Source organism: Mustelus asterias, chromosome 12, assembly GCF_964213995.1.
Source record: "Mustelus asterias chromosome 12, sMusAst1.hap1.1, whole genome shotgun sequence".
In the NCBI taxonomy this organism is placed as follows: Eukaryota; Metazoa; Chordata; class Chondrichthyes; order Carcharhiniformes; family Triakidae; genus Mustelus; species Mustelus asterias.
This window is the reverse complement of record NC_135812.1, coordinates 1,309,938-1,335,045: the sequence shown is the minus strand read 5'-3', so window position 1 is coordinate 1,335,045 and position 25,108 is coordinate 1,309,938. Positions and strand designations below refer to the sequence as shown.

Genomic DNA, 25,108 nt, shown 5'->3' with positions numbered 1-25,108 from the left:
GGTGGGGTTGGGAGGGGAGAGGGAGGAGCAGAGGGAGGAGGGGGGAGAGGGAGGAGCTGAGGGAGGAGGGGGAGAGGGACGAGCTGAGGGAGGAGGGGGGAGAGGGAGGAGCAGAGGGAGGAGGGGGGAGAGGGAGGAGCTGAGGGAGGAGGGGGAGAGGGAGGAGCAGAGGGAGGAGGGGGGAGAGGGAGGAGCAGAGGGCGGAGGGGGGAGAGGGAGGAGCAGAGGGAGGAGGGGGGAGAGGGAGGAGCAGAGGGAGGAGGGGGGAGAGGGAGGAGGGGGGAGAGGGAGGAGCTGAGGGAGGAGGGGGGAGAGGGAGGAGCTGAGGGAGGGGGTGGGGGCTGTTCTCTCTGTCTGGGACTCCGGGCGGAGTTGCTGCGGTCCCGGCTCCTTGATGTTGGGGACAGGGGGCTGCTTTGCTGGGACATGGGGGTTAACGCTGTTTACATCAGCCTGGAGCTCCTGATCGCGCTGCTCGCTATCCTGGGCAATGTGCTGGTTTGCTGGGCTGTCTCCACCAACAAGAACCTCAAAACTGCCACCAACTATTTCCTGGTGTCTCTGGCTGTGGCCGATATCGCGGTGGGAACCTTCGCCATCCCGTTCGCCATCACCATCAGCATCGGGATGGAAACCCACTTCTATGGATGTCTCTTCCTTGCCTGCTTCGTCCTGGTGCTGACCCAGAGCTCCATCTTCAGCCTCCTGGCTGTGGCCATCGACAGGTACCTGACCGTCAGCGTGCACCTCAGGTAGGAACCGCTGAGAGTGTGCAGGGAGAGGGATGGCGGGGCTCAGAGCCGGGATAGACCCGGGACAATCTGCACTCAGAGCCCGGGACAATCTGAACCCAGAGCCCGGGACAGTCTGCACTCAGAGCCCGGGACAATCTGCACTCAGAGCCCGGGACAGTCTGCACTCAGAGCCCGGGACAATCTGCACTCAGAGCCCGGGACAATCTGCACTCAGAGCCCGGGACAATCTGCACTCAGAGCCCGGGACAGTCTGCACTCAGAGCCCGGGACAATCTGCACTCAGAGCCCGGGACAATCTGCACTCAGAGCCCGGGACAATCTGAACCCAGAGCCCGGGACAGTCTGCACTCAGAGCCCGGGACAATCTGCACTCAGAGCCCGGGACAGTCTGCACTCAGAGCCCGGGACAATCTGCACTCAGAGCCCGGGACAATCTGCACTCAGAGCCCGGGACAGTCTGCACTCAGAGCCCGGGACAATCTGCACTCAGAGCCCGGGACAATCTGCACTCAGAGCCCGGGACAGTCTGCACTCAGAGCCCGGGACAGTCTGCACTCAGAGCCCGGGACAGTCTGCACTCAGAGCCCGGGACAGTCTGCACTCAGAGCCCGGGACAGTCTGCACTCAGAGCCCGGGGCAGTCTGCACTCAGAGCCCGGGACAGTCTGCACTCAGAGCCCGGGGCAGTCTGCACTCAGAGCCCGGGACAGTCTGCACTCAGAGCCCGGGACAATCTGCACTCAGAGCCCGGGACAGTCTGCACTCAGAGCCCGGGACAGTCTGCACTCAGAGCCCGGGGCAGTCTGCACTCAGAGCCCGGGACAATCTGCACTCAGAGCCCGGGACAATCTGAACCCAGAGCCCGGGACAGTCTGCACTCAGAGCCCGGGACAATCTGCACTCAGAGCCCGGGACAGTCTGCACTCAGAGCCCGGGACAATCTGCACTCAGAGCCCGGGACAGTCTGCACTCAGAGCCCGGGACAGTCTGCACTCAGAGCCCGGGACAATCTGCACTCAGAGCCCGGGACAATCTGCACTCAGAGCCCGGGACAGTCTGCACTCAGAGCCCGGGACAATCTGCACTCAGAGCCCGGGACAGTCTGCACTCAGAGCCCGGGACAGTCTGCACTCAGAGCCCGGGACAGTCTGCACTCAGAGCCCGGGACAGTCTGCACTCAGAGCCCGGGACAATCTGCACTCAGAGCCCGGGACAGTCTGCACTCAGAGCCCGGGACAATCTGCACTCAGAGCCCGGGACAGTCTGCACTCAGAGCCCGGGACAATCTGCACTCAGAGCCCGGGACAGTCTGCACTCAGAGCCCGGGACAGTCTGCACTCAGAGCCCGGGACAGTCTGCACTCAGAGCCCGGGACAGTCTGCACTAACATACGGTATGTGATATCACACTGATGGACACATAGACAGTCTGTACCTCAGCAGTTGCCCAACAGGAGATGACAGCGAGAAAATGGGACTGCTATTTCTCAATCTCTGAGCAATATTAATTTGCCGCTGAGAGCGAGGAAAGGAAACTCAGAGGGCAGGAGGAGCGAAAGCACTGTCCTGGCCAGGTGAACAGGTCAATGAGGAAGACTGGATAATCAGACCTTTCAGGTGAGGGCAATCTTCCCTGAAGATTCTGGACACAGACACTGAGGGAGATTGTGGGGAACCTCCAGGGGAAGAGCGGGAGTGCCAACATGGTTTTATTGCAAGGCTTCGAGGAGGGAGGGACTAGGAAAGTTTATTTGCAGCTTTGGAGGAATTGGAGAAGAAAGTTAGATTGAGCACTGAGCATAATTGCAATAAAACACAGAGAGGTTGCTGCGGAGAGAAAATATTGGAAGGTTGGATGCTTAAGAATGATTGACCCGGGACAGTCTGCACTCAGAGCCCGGGACAATCTGCACTCAGAGCCCGGGACAGTCTGCACTCAGAGCCCGGGACAGTCTGCACTCAGAGCCCGGGACAGTCTGCACTCAGAGCCCGGGACAATCTGCACTCAGAGCCCGGGACAGTCTGCACTCAGAGCCCGGGACAGTCTGCACTCAGAGCCCGGGACAATCTGCACTCAGAGCCCGGGACAGTCTGCACTCAGAGCCCGGGACAGTCTGCACTCAGAGCCCGGGACAATCTGCACTCAGAGCCCGGGACAATCTGCACTCAGAGCCCGGGACAGTCTGCACTCAGAGCCCGGGACAATCTGCACTCAGAGCCCGGCACAGATTCGATTCCAGCCTTGGGTGACTGTCTGTGTGGAGTTTGCACATTCTCCCCGTATCTGCGTGGGTTTCCTCCGGGTGCTCCGGTTTCTTCCCACACTCCAAAGATGCGCAGGTTAGGTGGTTTGCTCATGCTAAATTGTCCCTTAGTGTCCCAAGATGTGAGGGGGCTTAGCGGGGTAAAGGCATGGGGTTACGGGGATAGTGCGAGGGTGGGGTCTGGGTAAGATGCTCTGTTGAAGAGTCGGTGTGGACTCGATGGGCCAAATGGCCGCCTCCTGCACTGTAGGGATTCTGTGATCCATGACTATTTAGAATTACACAACTCAGAATGATGCAGAACAGAATGAGGCTATTCAGCCCATCTTGCCTGTACTAGCTGTTTGAAAGAGCTGGCCCATTAGTCCCACCCCCCCTCTCTCTACTCCATGCCTCTACAGATTTTCTCTCCTTTCAAGTATTTCTTTAAATCCCTTTTGAGAATTATCTGAATCTGCTCCCACTGCCTTTTTTTGCTGGAGTTTTTTGAAGAGGTCACGGAGGATTGATGAGGCTGTTTGACACAGTGTCACAAAACAGACCTGTCAGCAAACTTATAGCTCACGGAATAAAAGCAATAGGGGATTTTCACAGCAGCTTCATTGCAATGTTAATGTAAGCCTACTTGTAACACTAATAAATAAACTTTAAAGAGCAGCATGGATACGGAATGGATTGAATGATAGGACGCAGCGAGAAGTGGTTAATGGATGTTTTTCAGATGTATTTTCCTTCACGTATTGACCTTGACAGGAGAGGTTGAGGAAACTAACCCTGTATTCTCTAGAATTTAGAGGAATGAGAGGTGTAAGGATGTTTCCCCTGGTTGGAGGGGTCTAGAACCAAGGGACACTGTCTCAGAATAAATAAATTCAGACTGAGATAATGAGGAATTTCTTCACTCTTTGGAATTCTCTACCCCAGAGGCAGGTGAAGCTCAATTATAGAGCGTGTCCGAGACAGAAATAGATAGATTTCAGATTGCTACACGAATGACATCAAGGATATTATGTTTGATCTAGAGACTAATAAAGACCATGAGGTCATAGTCATAGAGGTTTACAGCATGAAAACAGGTCCTTCAGCCCAATTTCTCCATACTGCCCTTTTATTTAACGACTAAGCTAACCCCAATTGCCCGCGTTTGGCCCGTATCCCTCTATATCCATCTTACCCATGTAACTGTCCAAAAGCTTTTTAAAAGACAAAATTGTGCCCGCCGCCACCTGTGGTAGTAAACTAACTGGAACTCTTCATCAACACGTCTTTATCCCAGCATAGGACTGCCTCGGCGGAGGAGCTTGAGTCCCGGGTCACCTGACCCCAACATACATAACAAAAGAATATAGGGTAGTGGGGAAAAGGTAGATAATCAGCCATGATTTGTTTGAATCAGATGCTCAATGGGCTGAATGGCCTACTCCTGCTCCTATGTTTCTAAGTGTGGACTAAGCTCGAGGAGCAGCTCCCTCAAATAATGAAACAGGGGCTGCAACTTTGGGCAATCCATGTGCAAAAGACATCAAAGGTGGCAGGACATGAGAATAAAGCTTAACGTATCCAATGGGGGTAGAAATCATAGAATCCCTACAGTGCAGAAGGAGGCCATTTGGCCCATCGAGTCTGCACCGACAACAATCCCACCCAGGCCCTATCCCCGCTTAGTTACCCTGCTAATCCCTCTAACCTATCACATCCCGGGACACTAAGGGTTAATTTAGCATGTCCAATCAACCTAACCCGCTCATCTTTAGACTGTGGGAGGAAACCCACACAGACACGGGGAGAATGTGCAAACTCCGCACAGACAGTGATCCAAGCCGGGAATCGAACCCAGGCCTTGGAGCTGTGAGGCAGCAATGCTAACCACTGTGCTGCCCATAGATTGGAGAATTGTTCTCCTTGGAGGAAGTAAAGCTGAGAGGAGATTTAATAGAAATGTTCAAAATCATAGAATCATAGAAACTAGAAGCAGGAGGAGGTCATTCGGCCCTTCGAGCCTGCTCCGCCATTCATCTTGATCATGGCTGATCATTGAATTCAATATCCTGATCCCCCCCTTCCTCCCATATCCCTTGATCCCTTTAGCCCCATGAGGGGTCCGCACAGGGAGAAACTTCCCGCTTGTGAAAGGATCGAGAACGAGAATGTGCAGCTTTAAGGTGATTGGCAACTGACGCAAAAGCAACATGAGAGAAAGGTGATCACATTGGGTCCGATATAGAGTCCAGGGGTAGAGTTTGTAAAATGTGTTCAGGAGAATTTTCTACATCAGTATATAGAGGTGCCAACTGGAGAGGATGTGATTTTGGATCTCCTATTGGGAAATGAGTTAGGGCAGGTGATGGATGTAAGTGTGAAGGAACACTTTGGATCCAGTGATCATAATGCCATTAGTTTCAACCTGATCATGGATAAGGATAGATCTGGTCCTCAGGTTGAAGTTCTGAACTGGAAAAAGACCAAATTTGATGAAATGAGAAGGCATCTGGGAAGTGTGGATTGGCACAGGCTGTTCTCTGGTAAGGATGTAAATGGAAAGTGGGAGGCCTTCAAAGGAGAAATTTTGAGAGTGCAGAGTTTGTATGTTCCTGTCAGGATTAAAGGCAAAGTAAATAGGCATAAGGAACCTTGGTTCTCGAGGGAGATTGTAACACTGATTAAGAGGAAGAGCGAGTTGTATGAAATGAGCAGGCAGCAAGGAACAGATCAGATGCTCGAGGAGTATAAAAAGTGCAAGAAGCTACTTAAGAGGGAAATCAGGAGGGCTAAAAGAAGACATGAGGTTGCTTTGGCAGACAGAGTGAAGGAAAATCCAAAGAGCTTCTATAGGTATGTTAGGAGCAAAAGGATAGTGAGGGATAAAATTGGTCCTCTTGAAGACCAGAGTGGTAGACTGTGTATGGAACCAAAAGAGATGGGGGAGATACTAAATGGTTTTTTTGCATCCGTATTTACTGAGGAAACGGACATGGAGTCTACGGAAATAGGGCAAACAGGTAGGGAGGTCATGGAACCTTTACAGATTAAAGGGGAGGAGGTGCTCGCTGTCTTGAGGCAAATCAGAGTGGATAAATCCCCAGGACCAGACAGGGTATTCCCACGGACCTTGAGGGAAGCTAGTGTTGAACTTGCAGGGGCCCTGGCAGACATATTTAAAATGTCAGTATTCACGGGGGAGGTGCCGGATGATTGGAGGGTGGCTCATGTTGTTCCGTTGTTTAAAAAAGGTTCCAAAAGAAATCCGGGAAATTATAGGCCAGTAAGTTTGACGTCGGTGGTGGGCAAGTTATTGGAAGGTGTGATAAGGGATAGGATCTACAAATATTTGGATAGACAGGGACTTATTAGGGAGAGTCAACATGGCTTTGTGCGTGGTAGGTCATGTTTGACCAATCTATTAGAGTTTTTCGAGGAGGTTAGCAGGAAAGTGGATGAAGGGAAGGCGGTGGATGTTGTCTACCTGGATTTCAGCAAGGCCTTTGACAAGGTCCCTCATGGGAGGTTACTTAGGAAGGTTCAGTCGCTAGGTATACATGGGGAGGTAGTAAATTGGATTAGACACTGGCTCAATGGAAGAAGCCAGAGAATGGTTGTGGAGGATTGCTTCTCTGAGTGGAGGCCTGTGACTAGTGGTGTGCCGCAGGGATTGGTGTTGGGTCCATTGTTGTTTGTCATCTATATCAATGATCTGGATGATAATGTGGTAAATTGGATCAGCAAGTTTGCTGATGATACAAAGATTGGAGGTGTAGTGGACAGTGAGGAAGGTTTTCAAAGCTTGCAGAGGGATTTGGACCAACTAGAAAAATGAGCTGAAAAATGGCAAATGGAATTTAACGCAGACAAGTGTGAGATATTGCACATTGGAAGGACAAACCAAAGTAGAACATACAGGATAAATGGTAGGACTCTGAAGAGCGCAGTTGAACAGAGGGATCTGGGAATATAGGTACAGAATTCCCCAAAAGTGACGTCACAGGTGGATAGGGTCATAAAGAGTTTAACACTGGAGTTTAACCCTGATAAATGTGAGGTGATTCATTTTGGTAGGACTAATTTAAATGTGGATTACAGGGTCAAAGGTAGGGTTCTGAAGACTGTGGAGGAACAGAGAGATCTTGGGGTTCATATCCACAGATCTCTAAAGGTTGCCACTCAAGTGGATAGAGCTGTGAAGAAGGCCTATAGTGTGTTCGCTTATATTAACAGGGGGTTGGAGTTTAAGAGCCGTGGAGTTATGCTGGAACTGTACAGGACCTTGGTGAGACCACATTTGGAATATTGTGTGCAGTTCTGGTCACCTCACTATAAGAAGGATGTGGAAGCGCTGGAAAGAGTGCAGAGGAGATTTACCAGGATGCTGCCTGGTTTGGAGGGTAGGTCTTATGAGGAAAGGTTGAGGGAGCTAGGGCTGTTCTCTCTGGAGCGGAGGAGGCTGAGGGGAAACTTAATAGAGGTTTATAAAATGATGAAGGGGATAGATAGAGTGAACGTTCAAAGACTATTTCCTCGGGTGGATGGAGCTATTACAAGGGGGCATAACTATAGGGTTCGTGGTGGGAGATACAGGAAGGATATCAGAGGTAGGTTCTTTACGCAGAGAGTGGTTGGGGTGTGGAATGGACTGCCTGCAGTGATAGTGGAGTCAGACACTTTAGGAACATTTAAGCGGTTATTGGATAGGCACATGGAGCACACCAGGATGATAGGGAGTGGGATAGCTTGATCTTGGTTTCAGATAAAGCTCGGCACAACATCGTGGGCCGAAGGGCCTGTTCTGTGCTGTACTGTTCTATGTTCTAGAGTGCCTTTGGTACATTGGCCTTTATAAATCGGAGTATCGAGTATAAAAGTTGGAGTGTTATGGTAAAGTTATATAATGATGTGGAGATCCCGGCGTTGGACTGGGGTGAACACAGTAAGACGTTTCACAACACCAGGTTAAAGTCCAACAGGTTTATTTGGTAGCAAATACCATAAGCTTTCGGAGCGCTGCTCCTTCGCCAGTTGTTCGTCAGAAGGAGCAGCGCTCCGAAAGCTTATGGTATTTGCTACCAAAGAGACCTGTTGGACTTTAACCTGGTGTTGTGAAACTTCTTACAGTGTTTACCCCAGTCCAACGCCGGCATCTCCACATCAAGGTTATATAAGGCATTGGTGAGGCCGAATTTGGAGTATTGTGTACAGTTTTGGTCACCTAGTTACAGGAAGGATGTAAATAAGGTTGAAAGAGTGCAGAGAAGGTTCACAAGGATGTTGCCGGGACTTGAGAAGCTGAGTTACAGAGAGAGATTGAATAGGTTGGGACTTTATTCCCTGGAGCGTAGAAGATTGAGGGGAGATTTGATAGAGGTGTATAAGATTTTGATGGGTATAGATAGAGTGAATGCAAGCAGGCTTTTTCCACTGAGGCTCGGGGAGAAAAAAACCAGAGGGCATGGGTTAAGGGTGAAAGGAGTAAAGTTTAAAAGGAATATTAGGGGGGGCTTCTTCACGCAGAGAGTGGTGGGAGTGTGGAATGAGCTGCCGGATAAAGTGGTAAATGCGGGGTCACTTTTAACATTTAAGAAAAACTTGGACGGGTTCATGGATGAGAGGGGTGTGGAGGGATATGGTCCAAGTGCGGGTCAGTGGGACTCGGCATAAAATGGTTCGGCACAGACAAGAAGGGCCAAAAGGCCTGTTTCTGAGCTGTAATTTTCTATGGTTCTATGGATATATTGGTCCAATGCATCACACCTGGTCTGATTAATCGGTTGTGCCAGGTTACGGGGAGAAGGTGGGGGAAATGGAACGAGGTGAGTTACGAGTAGAGAGCCAGTGCAGACACGGTGGGCTGAATGGGCTTCCTCTCTGTAACAATTCTGTGATTCTGTGAGACTCAGACAGCACATTCCAGATCACAACAAATCACTGCGTCAATAAAATTCTCCTCACTTCCTCTCTGCTTCTTTTGCTAATCACCTTAAATCTGCGTCCTCTACTCACCAGCCACTAGAAACACTTTCTCTTAATTTCCTCTATCAAAGCCACTATGAGTTTCAATACCACAATCAAATCTCTGCTCAAAGGAGAACACTTCAGCTTCTCCAATCTTGCCACCTAATTGAAATCCCTCATTCGAATAGATCTGCACTCTCTCCGAGGCCTTGTCACACTTCTGAAAGTGTGGTGTTGAGAATGGGCCGCAGTATTCCAGCTGATGCCTCAATGTTTTATAAATACATACAAACATACAAACTTACGAAATAGAAAGGAAGTAGGCCATTCGGCCCCTCGAGCCTGCTAGGTATTTCAATAAGATCATGGTTGATCTATTAGTGTTTGGAGTTCCACATTCCCATTTACTCCGATAACCTTTGACTCCCTCGCCCAACAAGAATCTATCTACCTCCGCCTTAAAAATATTCAATAACCCCAACTCCACCACCTTCTGAGGCAGCGTTCCAAAGTCACACAACCCTCAGAGAAAAAGATTCTCCTCATCTCTGTCCTATAAGGGCGACCCCTAATTTTCAACTCCAGTGGAAATAAACCCAGTCTGTTCAACCTTTCCTCATGAGACTTATTCCAGATATCGATCTAGTAAACCTCCTCTAAACCACCTCCAAACTATTTACATCCTTTCTTAAATAAAGAGACCAAAACTGCACACAGTATTCAGGATGAGGTCTCACCACTGCCCTGTATAACTGGAGCATCCTTACTTTTATGTTCAATTACTCTTGTAATAAAGGATAGTATTCCATTAGCCTTCTTAATTACTCGCTGTACCTGCATACAGACCTTTTGTGACTCATGCACTAGAACACCTCGATCCCTCCATGTCTCAGAATTCTGCAGCCATTCTCTTTATAAGAAATACTCTGCTTTTTTATTCTTCCTGTCAAAACATGTGTGCATTAGGTGGATTGGCCATGCTAAATTGACCCTAGTGTCAGGGGATGAGCAGGGTAAATATGTGGGGTTAAGGGAATAGGGCCTGGGTGGAATTGTGGTTGGTTCAGACTCAATGGGCCGAATGGTCTCCTTCTGCACTGTAGGGGTTCTATGAATGAACAACTTTACATTTTCCCACATTAAACTCCGTCTGCCAGATGTTTTGTCCACTCACTCAGCTTATCTATATCCATCTGCAACCTCCGTATGTCCTTTTCACAACATACTTTCCGATTTGTGTATTTGGAGTATTGCAAGCAGTTCTGGTCATCACACTACCAGAAGGATGTGGAAGCTTTGGAGAGAATGCTAAGAAGGTTCACCAGGATGTTGTCTGGTCTCGAGGGTGTTGGCTGTGAGGAGAGGTTGAATAAACTAGGATTGTTTTCACTGGAAAGACAGAGGCTGAGGGGAGACCTGATAGAGGTCTACAAAATTATAGAGAGGCACAGACAGGGTGGATAGTCAGAGGCTTTTTCCCCAGAGTGCAACACGGTGGCAAAGTGGTTAGCTCTGCTGCCTCACAGCTCCAGGGGCCTGGGTTCAATTCCTGGCCTTGGGTCACTGTCAGTGTGGAGTTTGCACATTCTCCCCGTGTCTGTGTGGGTGTCCTCCGGGTGCTCCAGTTTCCTCCCACAGTCCAAAGATAGGAACAACATAGGAGCATAGAATTAGGAGTGGGAGTGGGCAATTCAGCCTTTCGAGCCCACTCCGCCATTTAACATGGTCATGGCTGATCTTATCCTGGTCATAACTCCACTTTCCTGCCTGCTCCTCATTGCCCTTTATCCCGTTTTTCATCAGAAACATATCTATCTCTTGAATCTGATTGATTCTGCCTCCACTGTGCTCTGGGGCACTGAGTTCCCCAGATTCACAACCCTCTGAGAGAAGTAGTTTCTCCTCATCTCAGTTTCTCACTCTATACCTGTGACCTCTTGTTCTAGACTCTTCCTCAAGGGGGAACATCTGTTCATTGTCCACCTTATCAATCCCCTTTAGCATTTTATATACCTCAAACAGATCCCCCCTCATTCTTCTGAGCTCCAGCGAGTACAAGCCCAAACTACTCAATCTCTCTTCGTACAACAGCCCTTTCATCCCTGGAATCAATCTGGTGAACCTCCTCTGAACTGCCTCCAATGCCAAAATGTGTGGGTTGGTGGATTGGCCATGCTAGCTTTCCCCTGAGTGACCCAAGGTGTGTAGGTTAGATGGGATTAGCCTTGGTAATGTGTGAATTACAGGGATAGGGCGGGGAAGAAGGCCTGGGTAAGATACTCTGTCAGAGGGCCAGTGCAGACTTGATGGGCTAAATGGCCTCTGAATGGGATTCAGTGAATGAGGACGGAGATTTTCAGCATCTGTTTTCTTCCAGCTATCCAATCTTCTATCCAATGCCAATATGCTACCCCCTACACCATGAGCTTTCATTTTCTGCAGTAACCTTTGATGTGGTACCTTATCAAATGTCTTTTCAAAATCTAAGTACACCACATCCACCAGTTCCCCTTTATCCTTCAAAGAAAGGAAATTGGTTAAATATTATTTCCTTTTCACAAAACCACACTGACCCTTCCCGATTACCTTGAGCTGTGCTAAGTGCCCAGCTATAGCATCTTTCATGACTGATTCCAACAATAACTGAACTATTGTTTCCTGTTTCTGCCTCTCTCCATTCTTGAATAAAAATACTTGCTACTTTTGAGTCTGATAGAATCTAGGGAAAATTGGAAAACTGACACCAATGCACCTATTATCTCATTAGGCATCTCTTTTAAGACTCCAGAATCAAGTCCATCAGGAACCGGAGCTTCATCAGTTTGCTCAGTACAGCCCTCCCAATGATTGTGATTTCACCAAGTCCCCTCTCTCCCTTCTACCCCCTGATTTACAGCTATTACTGGAATGATATTTATATTCTCTATAGTGAAGACAGAAACAAAAGATTTGTTCATTTCATCCACTATTTCCTTATTATCCCCTATTAACTCCCCGTTCTCACTGAATAGAGGACTAACACTCACTTTACTTACTCTTTTCAGGTTTAAATACCTGTATAAACTCTTGCTATCCATTTTTACATTTCTAGCTAACTTTCTCTCATACTCTAATTCCTTTCTCCTGATTAACATTTTAGTCATTCACTGCTGTTCTTTATATTCTAACTGGTTATCGAACCTGCCATTCATCTTTGCACAGTGATGTGATTCTTTCCTTAAATTTGATGCTTTCCTTAACTTCTTTAGTTAACCACGGATGGTTAGGTCCCCCACTTAGAATTTTCTTCCTTGTAAGAATGTACTTATTTTGAGGATTCTGAAATATCCCCTTCAATGTCTGCCACTGCTTCTCTGTTGATCTATCCTCTAGCCTAGTATCCCAGTTGACATAAGTTAGCTCAGCTTTCATGCCCACATCATTGACCTTATTTAAGTCTTAGATCCACTCTTCTCCCTTTCAAACTGGATGTAAAATTCAATCATATTGTGGTTGCTGCTACCTAGGGCTGCCTTACTCTGAGATCATTGATTATTCTTATCACATGACAAAATAATAAGTCTAATGTAATCTGTTCTCTGATTGGTTCCAGAATGTGCTGCTCGAAGAAACTATCTCAAAAGCATTCTATAAAATCCTCATCCAGGCTACTTCCAATCTGCTTTTTTTTACTTTATATGTAGATATGTCAGAGCTCTGATGAAGGGTCATTCAGACTCGAAACATTGGCTCTATTTTCTCTCCAGAGATGCTGTCAGACCTGCTGAGATTTTCCAGCATTTTCTGCTTTTGTAGCATCCTAGTCAATCTGTACTGTGCTCTCTATGGACTCAACATCCTATAACACAGAGCCCAAAACTGCTAAAGTCTCCAACTGTGTAAAAACTGAAATAAAACTTCCATTAGCCCATCAAAGGGCTTAGATAAACTAAAGATGTAGGGATTGAGTCAATGTACAGTGAGAATCAGGAGGCACGTTTCTTGAGAATATCGAACAAAGAGAGAGAAAAATTCTGTTTCTATATTGTCTCTGACAGTCCCTGGATGTCCCAAAGCACTTTACAGACAATGAAGTAGTTTTGCAAGGTGGACACTAACAGTATGTCTGAAATGTTAATAAATGTTCAGTACAATTAGCCGTCCATCACTCGTGTAAATGTAACTGATGAACCGTGATCACAACTACAGCATGGAGTAGAATTCACAGCTCAGTTGTATGGTCTGTTTCAGACACGACGTGATTTACGGAGTACCAAAGTCATCCTGTCACACTAACATTTCAGTAACTGCGTTCTTCCTCAGTCCAGTGCTTTTCTTGGCTATGTCCCAGTGATGAGCTCCCTGTTCCTGAGTTCGATGTTACAGATGTGGTTTTTTTTATGGGAAGTATACACATATATCCTATTGATTGCCTTGTTTATGGCTAATTGTAGATTTGTGGCCAACTGTTAACGTTGTTTTGCAAAAGGTTGGATCTCATGGGATAAAGGGGGAGGTGGCTAGATGTGGAGAACTGGCTTGGTCACAGAAGACAGAGGGTGGTAGTGGAAGGGTCTTTTTCCGGCTGGATGCCTGTGACTAGTGGTGTTCCGCAAGGCTCTGTATTGGGACCTCTGCTGTTTGTGATTTATATAAACGATCTGGAAGAAGGTGTAACTGGGGTGATCAGTAAGTTTGCGGACGACACGAAAATGGCTGGACTTGCAGATAGTGAGGAACATTGTCAGAGGCTACAGAAGGATATCGATAGGCTGGAAATTTGGGCAAAGAAATGGCAGATGGAGTTCAATCCAGATAAATGCGAAGTGATGCATTTTGGTAGAACTAACGTAGGGGGGAGCTATACGATAAATGGCAGTAGATACGCAGAGGGACCTGGGTGTGCAAGTCCACAGATCCTTGAAGGTGACGTCACAGGTGGAGAAGGTAGTGAATAAGGCATATGGCATGCTTGCCTTTATAGGACGGGGCATAGAGTATAAAAGTTGGGGTCTGATGTTGCAGTTGTATAGAACGTTGGTTCGGCCGCATTTACATAAGAACATAAGAAATAGGAGCAGGAGTAGGCCATCTAGCCCCTCGAGCCTGCCCCACCATTCAATAAGATCATGGCTGATCTGACGTGGATCAGTACCACTTACCCGCCTGATCCCCATAACCCTTAATTCCCTTACCGATCAGGAATCCATCCATCCGCGCTTTAAACATATTCAGCGAGGTAGCCTCCACCACCTCAGTGGGCAGAGAATTCCAGAGATTCACTACCCTCTGGGAGAAGAAGTTCCTCCTCAACTCTGTCTTAAACCGACCCCCCTTTATTTTGAGGCTGTGTCCTCTAGTTTTAACTTCCTTACTAAGTGGAAAGAATCTCTCCGCCTCCACCCTATCCAGCCCCCGCATTATCTTATAAGTCTCCATAAGATCCCCCCTCATCCTTCTAAACTCCAACGAGTACAAACCCAATCTCCTCAGCCTCTCCTCATAATCCAAACCCCTCATCTCCGGTATCAACCTGGTGAACCTTCTCTGCACTCCCTCCAATGCCAATATATCCTTCCTCATATAAGGGGACCAATACTGCACACAGTATTCCAGCTGCGGCCTCACCAATGCCCTGTACAGGTGCATCAAGACATCCCTGCTTTTATATTCTATCCCCCTCGCAATATAGGCCAACATCCCATTTGCCTTCTTGATCACCTGTTGTACCTGCAGACTGGGCTTTTGCGTCTCATGCACATTTGGAATACTGCGCCCAGTTCTGGTTGCCACACTACCAGAAGGACATGGAGGCTTTAGAGAGAGTGCAGAGGAGGTTTACCAGGATGTTGCCTGGTATGGAAGGGCTTAGTTATGAGGAGAGATTGGGTAAACTGGGGTTGTTCTCACTGGAAAGACGGAGGATGAGGGGTGACCTAATAGAGGTGTATAAAATTATGAAAGGCATAGATAGGGTGAACGCTGGGAAGCTTTTCCCCAGGTCGGTGGTGACGTTCACGAGGGGTCATAGGTTCAAGGTGAGGGGGGGGAAATTTAACACGGATATCAGAAGGACGTATTTTACACAGAGGGTGGTGGGGGCCTGGAATGCGCTGCCAGGCAAGGTGGTGGAGGCGGATACACTGGGAACATTTAAGACTTATCTAGATAGCCACATGAATGGAGTGGGAATGGAGGGATACAAAAGAATGGTCTAGTTTGGACCAGGGAGCGGCGCGGGCTTGGAGGGCCGAAGGGCCTGTTCCTGTGCTGTATTGTTCTTTGTTCTTGCATCAGAAGCTACTGCACCTGTATAAGGATAGAAGCGAGATTACTCTCTCAACATGGAGTACTGAGTCAATGTAAAATCTCACAGACCCTCAGATGTGAGCAGTTTATTGGACACAGATGAATATTGGAATCTATCATTTACTTTGTGCCCATGACGTGGTTGTTGAGTCCGTAAACCATTAGCGAAAAGTCATCACTTTGCAACCAATCTTCAGTTGCTTCAGTGTTTTGCTTGCATTGGAACCACTGGAGTAGAATTTCTGTGGGGGCTATAGCAGGAGATGAGTGGAGAAAATGGAAACAATATTCTCTGCTCCAGTGGGAATCGTCCAGTATCTTGAGTATTCCTTCAGAGCAATCGCTCCTCAACCTTGGCATCATCTTGGTGAATCTAGGCCAGTGAGTGGGTTGCATGAGTGGCTCTCCTTCATCTCAGTGGGCCGCAAGATTGAAATCGGGCTTGTTCACTAACCACGACCCCATGAATAAGATTAAATACATTTAATATATGCTGAATATTTCATAATGAGGTATAGAAAATGCTTAACCATTAGTATATCAATAGAACTGTCATCAACTTCAAATGGTAAAAACGAAACAAATAATTACACTTTGGACGCAGAGGGAGCGCATGGCTCTCACAGTCAGTGTTGTGAGCGATCAGCACACACCTCACTTCACCTGTCCGTGCTTTACGTGCGAATCACTTCAGTCACATCGATAAGAAAAAAACTAGGGATGGAAATGAGTGGAATGTGGCAACCCTGCTTGTGGGCAATGCTCTGCACCATGTTTGGGCTGCATGTGGCCGCTGGGCCGCAGGTTCCCAGCACTGATCTACACTGTCCACCCTCTATTGTTTAAATGTCCATTCTGTAATGGAGCCCAAATAGCAGCCAGTAAAATAACTCAGCTTGTGTAAGTATAGAAACCTGCGGGAAAGGAACCAGGAGAACACTGTTTCCTGTGGACAGACATTCCCTACTTTGCGAAATCGGAATGTGCCATTTCTAAGGTGTTGAGGATAACATTTCTGCTCAGCTGCAAAAGTCAGAAGAAACAGAAGAAGTTGGTGTATTGAGTAACTGGATTGGAAACATTGGGACAGGATGTGGAGGTGGGGGATTGTCACAATAAATCCAATGCTAGAAATAAAAACGTAATTCGAGCTGCAGTGAGGTTACCACGAGTGATACTATTCACCTGGTAATAAAACAGGAGTTTCCAGAGCACAGGTACCTTCCTGTGACAAAGGGGCTACAACCTCGCCCTAGCCCTCCCCTCACCCACCACCCCCACTTTCACCCCCACCCTCAGTCTCAGCCTCAGTGCCCTCATCCTCCCTCCCCATTCCGCCCTCCCGCCCTCCTCACTCTTACTGCGCCCCCCCAAGCTCACCTCCTCCCCTCACTTTCACCGCGCCCCCCACCGTCACCACGTCAACCACCATCAGGTGGACTGTCACACGTTTTGGAAGCTGACTCCGATATGTTTTTATTTTAGTTTTGAAATATTTAACAATGCAATCAATCAAATATTTGTTCAGTGGAAGTAGTTCCTTCGGCCCCTCTGCTCTATCATTTGATAAGATCATTGTTGATTTCATAGTTGGCACTTCCCTGCTGCCCCCTGTACCCTCTGACCCCGGGTCAATCCAAATCTATGGAACTCACCCTTAAAAACATTCCAAGGCCAGAATTTTTCAAATCCGTTGTTGGGAGGGGGGGGGGGGGGGGTGCGCAGGGGTGGGGGTGGGGGGGGGGGAGGTGGAGGGGGGGTTTGGGGGGGGGGGGCGGGGAGGGGGGGAGGTGGCAGGGGGAGGGGGGTTGCGGGGGGAGCGGTGAACCATTGAAATCTTTGTTCACACTGGCGGGACTCGGCGATCCCACTGGTGAGAAGGGCTGAAAAATTCCATTCAATCACCCAGCTTCCAAATGCTCTCAGGGAAATACATTTCCACATTCCCTCTGAAAGAAAAACATTCTCCTCATCATCATCTTACATGAATGACCCCTTATTTTTAAACGGTGCACCCCTCTTTGTAGTCTCTCCCACAAGGGGAAACATCCTCTCAGAATCAACCCACTCAAGGTCCCTCAGGATCTTATACATTTCAATAAGATCACCCCTCAGTCTTCTAAACTCCAATGAATATAGGCCTCATCTGTCCAACCTTTCCTCATAAGATGTCCCAAGAGCCAGTTGAATGAACCTTCCCTGAACTGCTTTGAATTCATTTATCCTCAGGTAAGGAGAACAAAACTGTACACAGTATTCCAGATGAGGTCTCCCCAGAGCCCTGTACAGCTGTGATAAAACTTCCCTATTTTTATATTCCCTTTCCCTTGCAATAAATGCCAATTTTCCATTTGTGTTCCTATTCACTTGCTGTACCTGCATTCTAACCTTTTATGATTCATGCACTCGGACACCCAGATCCCTCTGCATTACAGATTTGTGCAATCTCTCTCCATTTCAATAATAAACTTTTCTATTCTTCCTGTCAAAGTGGACAAGTTCATATTTTCCCACATTGTACTCCATGTGGAAATGTTTTGCCCACTCACTTTAACCAATCTAAATCTCTTTGTAAACTCATTATGTCATCCTCACAATTTACTGTCCTGCCTATTTTTGTGTCATCAGCAAAACTAGCAACCCGACATTCAGTCCCTTCATCCAAGTCATTGATATGCATTGTAAATAGTTGGGCATTGATCCCATTGGCACTCCCCTAGTTACAGCTTGTCAACTTAGAAATGACCCATTTACCCAGAATTGTTGCTTCTTGTTAGCGAACCAATCCTCTATCCATCCCTAAACAGTGAACTCATATTTTGTGTAGTAACCTTCGATGTGCCATCTTATCGAATGCCTTTTGGAAATCTAAGGACACCACATGTGGGATTTTCCGGCCGCGCTCACCCCAAAACTGGAAAATCCTGCCCAAGGTCAATGGACCTTTGCATCCCCTTTGCACCCCCCGCCCCCCCTCCCCCGCCCACTATGATTCCCGTGGCGGGTGGGACGGAAGAATTCTCCCCCACATCTCCAGGCTCTCCTTTTTCCACGTTACTTCATCAAAGAACTCTAATAAATTAGTTAAACATGATCTTCCTTTCACAAAACCATGCTGACTATAACAGTCGGGAGGTTATGCTTCACTTGTACAGGACACTGGTGAGACCACGCTGGGATTTTCTGGCCTCACCTGCCAGCAGGAATTTCCAGTCCCGCTGAAGGTAGCGGGTTCCCTGGCAGCAGGAATGGATGGGGTCGGTGTTATGAGGAAAGGTTGGAGCGTTAGGTTTGTATCCATGAGAGTTTGGAAGAGTAAGAGACGACTTGACTGAAATCTTTAATATTTTAACCTTTTACATTCAGCTTTTCGAAGTGCCCCACTGTATCCTCAGTAACAGTTTTGAGCATTTTCCGTGGGCAGATGTTAGGTTAACTGGCCAGTAGTTTCCTGCTTTCTTGTCTGGAGGAGTTACATTCACTATTCTCCGATCAAACAGGACCTTTCCAGAATATGTGAAATTTTGGAAGATTAAAATGATCTATTATTTCTGGAGCCGCTTCTTTTAAGATCTTTCTAAGTATTTCTGGGATGCTATTTGTGGAAAAGGACACAAAATATCTGTTCACCGATTCTGCCATTTCCTTATTTCCCATTATTAACTGCACAGACTCTCTTTCCCTGGGACCCACTCTCATTTCACTTACACACATTTTCTTTTAAAGTATAGACACTGCAGTTTTCATTATTCTGTTGCCATGGAAACACTAGAAATAAACATCTGTAGAGATGTTGAAAGTGAGCAGTGTAGAATAACCTTGGAATCTCTGTGAGATGATGTCTGGCTAATTGCAGCGATCTCTAACTTCAGTCCCAGTGCTGAATGTTCAGACTGTGCACTCCCCATACTGTGGAGATGCTGGCGTTGGACTAGGGTAAACACTGCCCTTACAGCAGACTATCAAGTTTCAGGTACTCTCCTAGCGAGACCAGATGAGAGAAGTATATGTTTTCTGAAGAGATGGAAAGATTCCTTCATTCCAAAAGTGAGGCAGACAGAAATCAGGAAACCAAGGGCCAGTTAGCGTAAGTGGCAAATGCGAAATTAACTATTTTTGCAGGAAGAGTGAAAAAGTACAACATCTAAATGATGAGATGCAGAGGGATCCGGGTGTCCTCGTGCATGAATCACCAAAGGCTAATATGTAGGAACAGCAAGTAATTAGGAAAGCTAATAGAATGAGGGGAAATTAATTTAACAGTGGGGAGGTTATGCTTCATTATGCAAGACACTGGTGAGACCACGCTGGGATTTTCTGGCCTCATCTGCCGGCAGGATTAGCACAGTGGAGGGCGGCACGGTAGCACAGTGGAGGGCGGCACGGTAGCACAGTGGAGGGCGGCACGGTAGCACAGTGGTTAGCACTGCTGCTTCACAGCTCCAGGGTCCCGGGTTCGATTCCCGGCTCGATTCCCGGCTTGGGGCACTGTCTGTGTGGAGTTTGCACATTCTCCTCGTGTCTGCATGGGTTTCCTCCAGGTGCTCCGGTTTCCTCCCACAATCCAAAGATGTGCGGGTTAGGTTGATTGGCCAGGTTAAAAAAATTGCCCCTTAGAGTCCTGGGATGCGTAGGTTAGAGGGATTAGTGGGTAAAATATGTGGGGGTAGGGCCTGGGTGGGATTGTGGTCGGTGCAGACTCGATGGGCCGAATGGCCTCCTTCTGCACTGTAGGGTTTCTATGATTTCTATGATTTTCCAGGCCCGCTGAAGGTAGCAGGTTCCCCGGCAGCAGGAAGGACGAGCCATGCAAAGCCACATAGACGTCAGCGGGAGTGGAAGATCCCACCCAGTGGAAAGTCGCCTCTACCACTGGAAAACATGCTGAAGGGAGGCTGGAAAGTCCTGGCCCACATCTGGATTACTATGCACAGTAATGGCCTCTATGTAAGGGAAGATGTAAATATGTTCGAAACAGCTTCAAGAAGGTTTCCTAGACCAATTCCAGGAATGGGTAGGGTCTGTCTTGTGAGGAAAGGTTGGAGCATTAGGTTTGTATCCACAAGAGTTTGGAAGAGTAAGAGGCGACTTGACTGAAACCTTTAATATTCTGAGGGGGTTTAGACAGGGTGGATGTGGAAAAGATATTCCCTCTTGTGGGAGAATCTAGAACTAGGGCCCACTCTTTAAAAATAAGAGGTCGCTGATTTATAACAAAGAGGAGGAGAATTCTTTCCTCTTCGTGAGTCTCTGGACCTCTTCCTGAAAAGAAAGTGAAAGCAGAGTCTGAATATTTTTAAGGTAGAATTCGACAGATTCTTGATAAACACGGAGTAAAAGATGATCGGGGGTAGGCAGGAAGTTACAATCAGATAAGCCATGATTTTAGTGAATGGAGAAGCAGGCTAGAGGGGCTGAATGGCCTACTCCTGCTCCTGAGTTGTATGTCGATATGCAAGATCAGTCGCTGTGCTTTGTGGTTGTGATGGAGGGAGGAATCGCGAGGGAACGCTGGAACTGGAACTTCCATTTTCAGTTTCACTCAGTTAAAGCGCTGGCTTAAATGGAAACTTTGATGTTGGGTATATGGTGCAGTACACAGAGTGCAGCACTCAGTTCGAGGTCAGCCTGGAACGTGACTGGTTACATTCAAGTTTCTGCAGCCAGTCAGAGCAGTTAATTATTGAAGCATTAAAAAATCCTTGGGCTAAAAGACTGAATTCAGTGTGGGTCTGATCAGAATAGGACTGATTGGTAACATCGTTTACATTGCAACTGCGTTGTGCAGAGGCTGTAGAGAAACATGATATTCCCTCCGAGAGAGTGAGTGTTTGAGGATTGGCTAGCAGCAGTAGATAAGCAACAGCTTAGCTTCATTTCTTTGTTCACGGGATGTGGGCGTCACTGGCTGCCAGCATTTACTGCTCGTTCCTAGCTGCCCTTCAGAATGCGGTGGTGAGCTGCCTTCTTGAACTGCAGTCCATGTGGTGCAGATACACCCACAATGCTATCACGGAGGGAATTCCAGGGTTTTGGCCCAACAACAGTGAAGGAAGCATAGAAATATAGAAACTAGGAGTAGGCCATTCGGCCCTTTGAGCTGATCACTAAATTCAATATCCTTTAATCCCCTTCACCCCAAGAACTATATCAGCTTCTTGAAATTTGACAATATTTTAGCCTCAACTACATTCTGCGGTAGTGAATTCCACACATTCACCACCCTCTGGGTGAAGAAATTTCTCTTCGCCTCAGTTCCAAAAGGTTTACCCTTTATCCTCAAACTATGACCCCTAGTTCTGGATTCCCCCACCATTGGGAAGATTCTTTCTGAATCTAACCCTGTTCGAATTTTATACGTTTCTATGAGATCCCCTCTCACTCTTCCAAAGTCCAGTGACTGGAGTTTAGAAGAGTGATTAACTGAAGGGGAACCAGAGAGTAGGGCCAGTGAGACTCAGAGAAAGAGCAGGCAGGGTGGGGTTGCTGATCAAAGAGGGTCTGTGGACTGAAGTGCATTTGTTTCAATGCGAGAAGTGTAACGGGTAAGGCAGATGAACTTAGAGCTTGGATTAGTACTTGGAACTATGATGTTGTTGCTGTTACAGAGACTTAAACATAGAACATAGAACATTACAGCGCAGAACAGGCCCTTCGGCCCACGATGTTGCACCGACCAGTTAAAAAAAAACTGTGACCCTCCAACCTAAACCAATTTCTTTTCGTCCATGAACCTATCTACGGATCTCTTAAACGCCCCCAAACTAGGCGCATTTACTACTGATGCTGGCAGGGCATTCCAATCCCTCACCACCCTCTGGGTAAAGAACCTACCCCTGACATCGGTTCTATAACTACCCCCCCTCAATTTAAAGCCATGCCCCCTCGTGCTGGATTTCTCCATCAGAGGAAAAAGGCTATCACTATCCACCCTATCTAAACCTCTAATCATCTTATATGTTTCAATAAGATCCCCTCTTAGCCGCCGCCTTTCCAGCGAAAACAATCCCAAATCCCTCAGCCTCTCCTCATAGGATCTCCCCTCCATACCAGGCAACATCCTGGTAAACCTCCTCTGCACCCTCTCCAAAGCCTCCACATCCTTCCTGTAATGTGGGGACCAGAACTGCACACAGTACTCCAAGTGCGGCCGCACCAGAGTTGTGTACAGTTGCAACATAACGCTACGACTCCTAAATTCAATCCCCCTACCAATAAACGCCAAGACACCATATGCCTTCTTAACAACCTTATCTACTTGATTCCCAACTTTCAGGGATCTATGCACACATACACCTAGATCCCTCTGCTCCTCCACACTATTCAAAGTCCTCCCGTTAGCCCTATACTCAACACATCTGTTATTCCTACCAAAGTGAATTACCTCACACTTCTCCGCATTAAACTCCATCCGCCACCTCTCGGCCCAACTTTGCAACCTGTCTAAGTCTTCCTGCAAACTACGACACCCTTCCTCACTGTCTACTTGGTTAAGGGAAGGACAGGATTGTCCGCTTAACGTTCCAGGATTCAGATTTTTCAGGCGGAATAGAAGGGGATGTAAAAGGGATGGGGGAGTTGCCCCACTGGTTAAGGAGAATATCACAGTTGTACTGCAGGAGGACACCATGGAGGGCTCATACAGCGAGGCAATATGGGTAGAGCTCAGGAACAGGAAGGGTGCAGTCACAATGTTGGGGGTTTACTATAGGCCGCTCAACAGCCAGTGGGAGATAGAGCAACAGATATGTAGGCAGATTTTGGCAAGGTGCAAAAGTAACAGGGTTGTTGTGATGGGAGATTTTAACTTCCCCTATATTGACTGGGACTCACTTAGTGCTAGGGGCGTGGATGGGGCAGAGTTTGTAAGGAGCATCCAGGAGGGCTTCCTGAAACAGTATGTAGACAGTCCAACTGGGGAAGGGGCCGTACTGGACCTGGTATTGGGGAATGAGCCCGGCCAGGTGGTCGATGTTTCAGTAGGGGAGCAGTTCGGGAACAGTGACCACAATTCAGTAAGCTTTAAGGTACTGATGGATAAAGATAAGTGCAGTCCTCAAGTGAAGGTGCTAAATTAATAGAAGGCTAATTACAACAATATTAGGCAGGAACTGAAGAATGTAGATTGGGGGCAGATGTTTGAGGGCAAATCAACATCTGGCAAGTGGGAGGCTTTCAAGCGTAAGTTGATAGGGATTCAGGACCGGCACATTCCTGTAAGGATGAAGGATAAGTATGGCAAGTCTCGGGAACCTTGAATAACGAGAGATATTCTGAGCCTCGTCAGAGAGAAAAAGGAAGCATTTGTCAAGGCTAGGAGGCTGGGAGCACACGAAGCAAGTGTGGAATACAAGGAAAGTAGAAAGAAACTTAAGCAAGGAGTAAGGAGGGCTAAAAGGGGTCACGACAAGTCATTGGCCAGCAGGATTAAGGAAAATCCCAAGGCTTTTTATACATATATAAAGAGCAAGAGGGTAGCCAGGGAGAGGGTTGGCCACTCAAGGACAAGGGAGGGAAGCTATGCATGAAGCCAGAGGAAATGGGCGAGGTATTAAATGAGCACTTTGCATCAGTATTCACCAAAGAGAAGGACTTGGTGGATGATGAGTCTGGAAAAGGGTGTGTAGATAGTTTGAGTCATGGTGAGATCAAAAAGGAAGAGGTATTAGGGTTCTTGAGAAACATTAAGGTAGACAAGTCCCCAGGACCTGATGGGATCTACCCCAGAATACTAAGAAAGTGAGGAAATTGCTGGGGCTTTGAGAGAAATCTTTGTATCCTCACTGGCTACAGGGGAGGTCCCACAGGATTGGAGAATAGCCAATGTTGTTCCTTTGTTTAAGAAGGGTAGCAAGGATGATCCAGGTAATTACAGGCCGGTGAGCCTTATGTCAGTGGTAGGAAAATTATCGGAGAGGATTCTTCGAGACAGGATTTACTCCCACTTGGAAATAAGTGGACATATTAGCGAGAGGCAACATGGTTTGGTGAAGGGGAGGTCATGTCTCACTAACTTGATTGAGTTTTTCGAGGAAGTGACGAAGATGATTGATGAGGGTAGGGCAGTGGATGGTGTCTACATGGACTTCAGTAAGGCCTTTGACAAGGTCCCTCATAGCAGACTGGTACAGAAGGTGAAGTTGCATGGGATCAGAAGTGAGCTGGCAAGATGGATACAGAATTGGTACAGTCAAAGAAGACAGAGGGGAGCAGTGGAAGGGTGCGTTTCTGAATGGAGGGCTGTGACAAGTGGCATTCCTCAGGGATCAGTGCTGGGACCTTTGCGGTTTGTAATATATATAAATGATTTGGAGAAAAATATAACTGGTTTGATTAGTAAGTTTGCGGACGACACAAAGGTTGGTGGATTTGCGGATAGCGATGAGGACCATCAGAGGATACAGCAGGATATAGATCGGTTGGAAACTTGGGCGGAGAGATGGCAGATGGAGTTTAATCCAGATAAATGTGAGGTAATGCATTTTGGAAGTTCTAATAAAGATAGGAAATATACAGTAAATGGCAGAACCCTTAAGAGTATTGATAGGCAAAGGGATCTGGGTGTACAGGTACACACGTCACTGAAAGTGGCAATGCAGGAGGAGAAGGTAGTCAAGAAGGCATACGGCATGCTTGCCTTCATCAGCTGGGGCATTGCGTTTAAAAATTGGCCAGTCATGTTGCAGCTTTATAGAACCTTAGTTAGGCTACACTTGGAATATAGTGTTCAATTCTGGTCACCACACTACCAGAAGGATGTGGAGGCTTTGGAGAGGGTACAGGAAAGATTTACCAGGATGTTGCCTGGTATGGAGGGCATTAACTATGAGGAGAGGTTGGAGAAACTTGGTTTGTTCTCA

At 47.4% G+C, this 25,108-nt stretch overlaps 1 protein-coding gene across 1 annotated transcript in view; it reads left to right on the top strand.

Moving 5' to 3' along the window:
• The first annotated feature begins 409 nt into the window (after positions 1 to 409).
• adora2b (adenosine A2b receptor) overlaps positions 410 to 25,108 on the top strand; it is a 60,648-nt gene continuing 35,949 nt past the window's right edge. Inside the window, exon 1 of the mRNA XM_078224577.1 lies at positions 410 to 752. Within this exon, the coding sequence (XP_078080703.1) occupies positions 427 to 752 (326 nt within the window). The 5' untranslated portion in view covers positions 410 to 426. The remainder of the gene's footprint in view (positions 753 to 25,108) is intronic.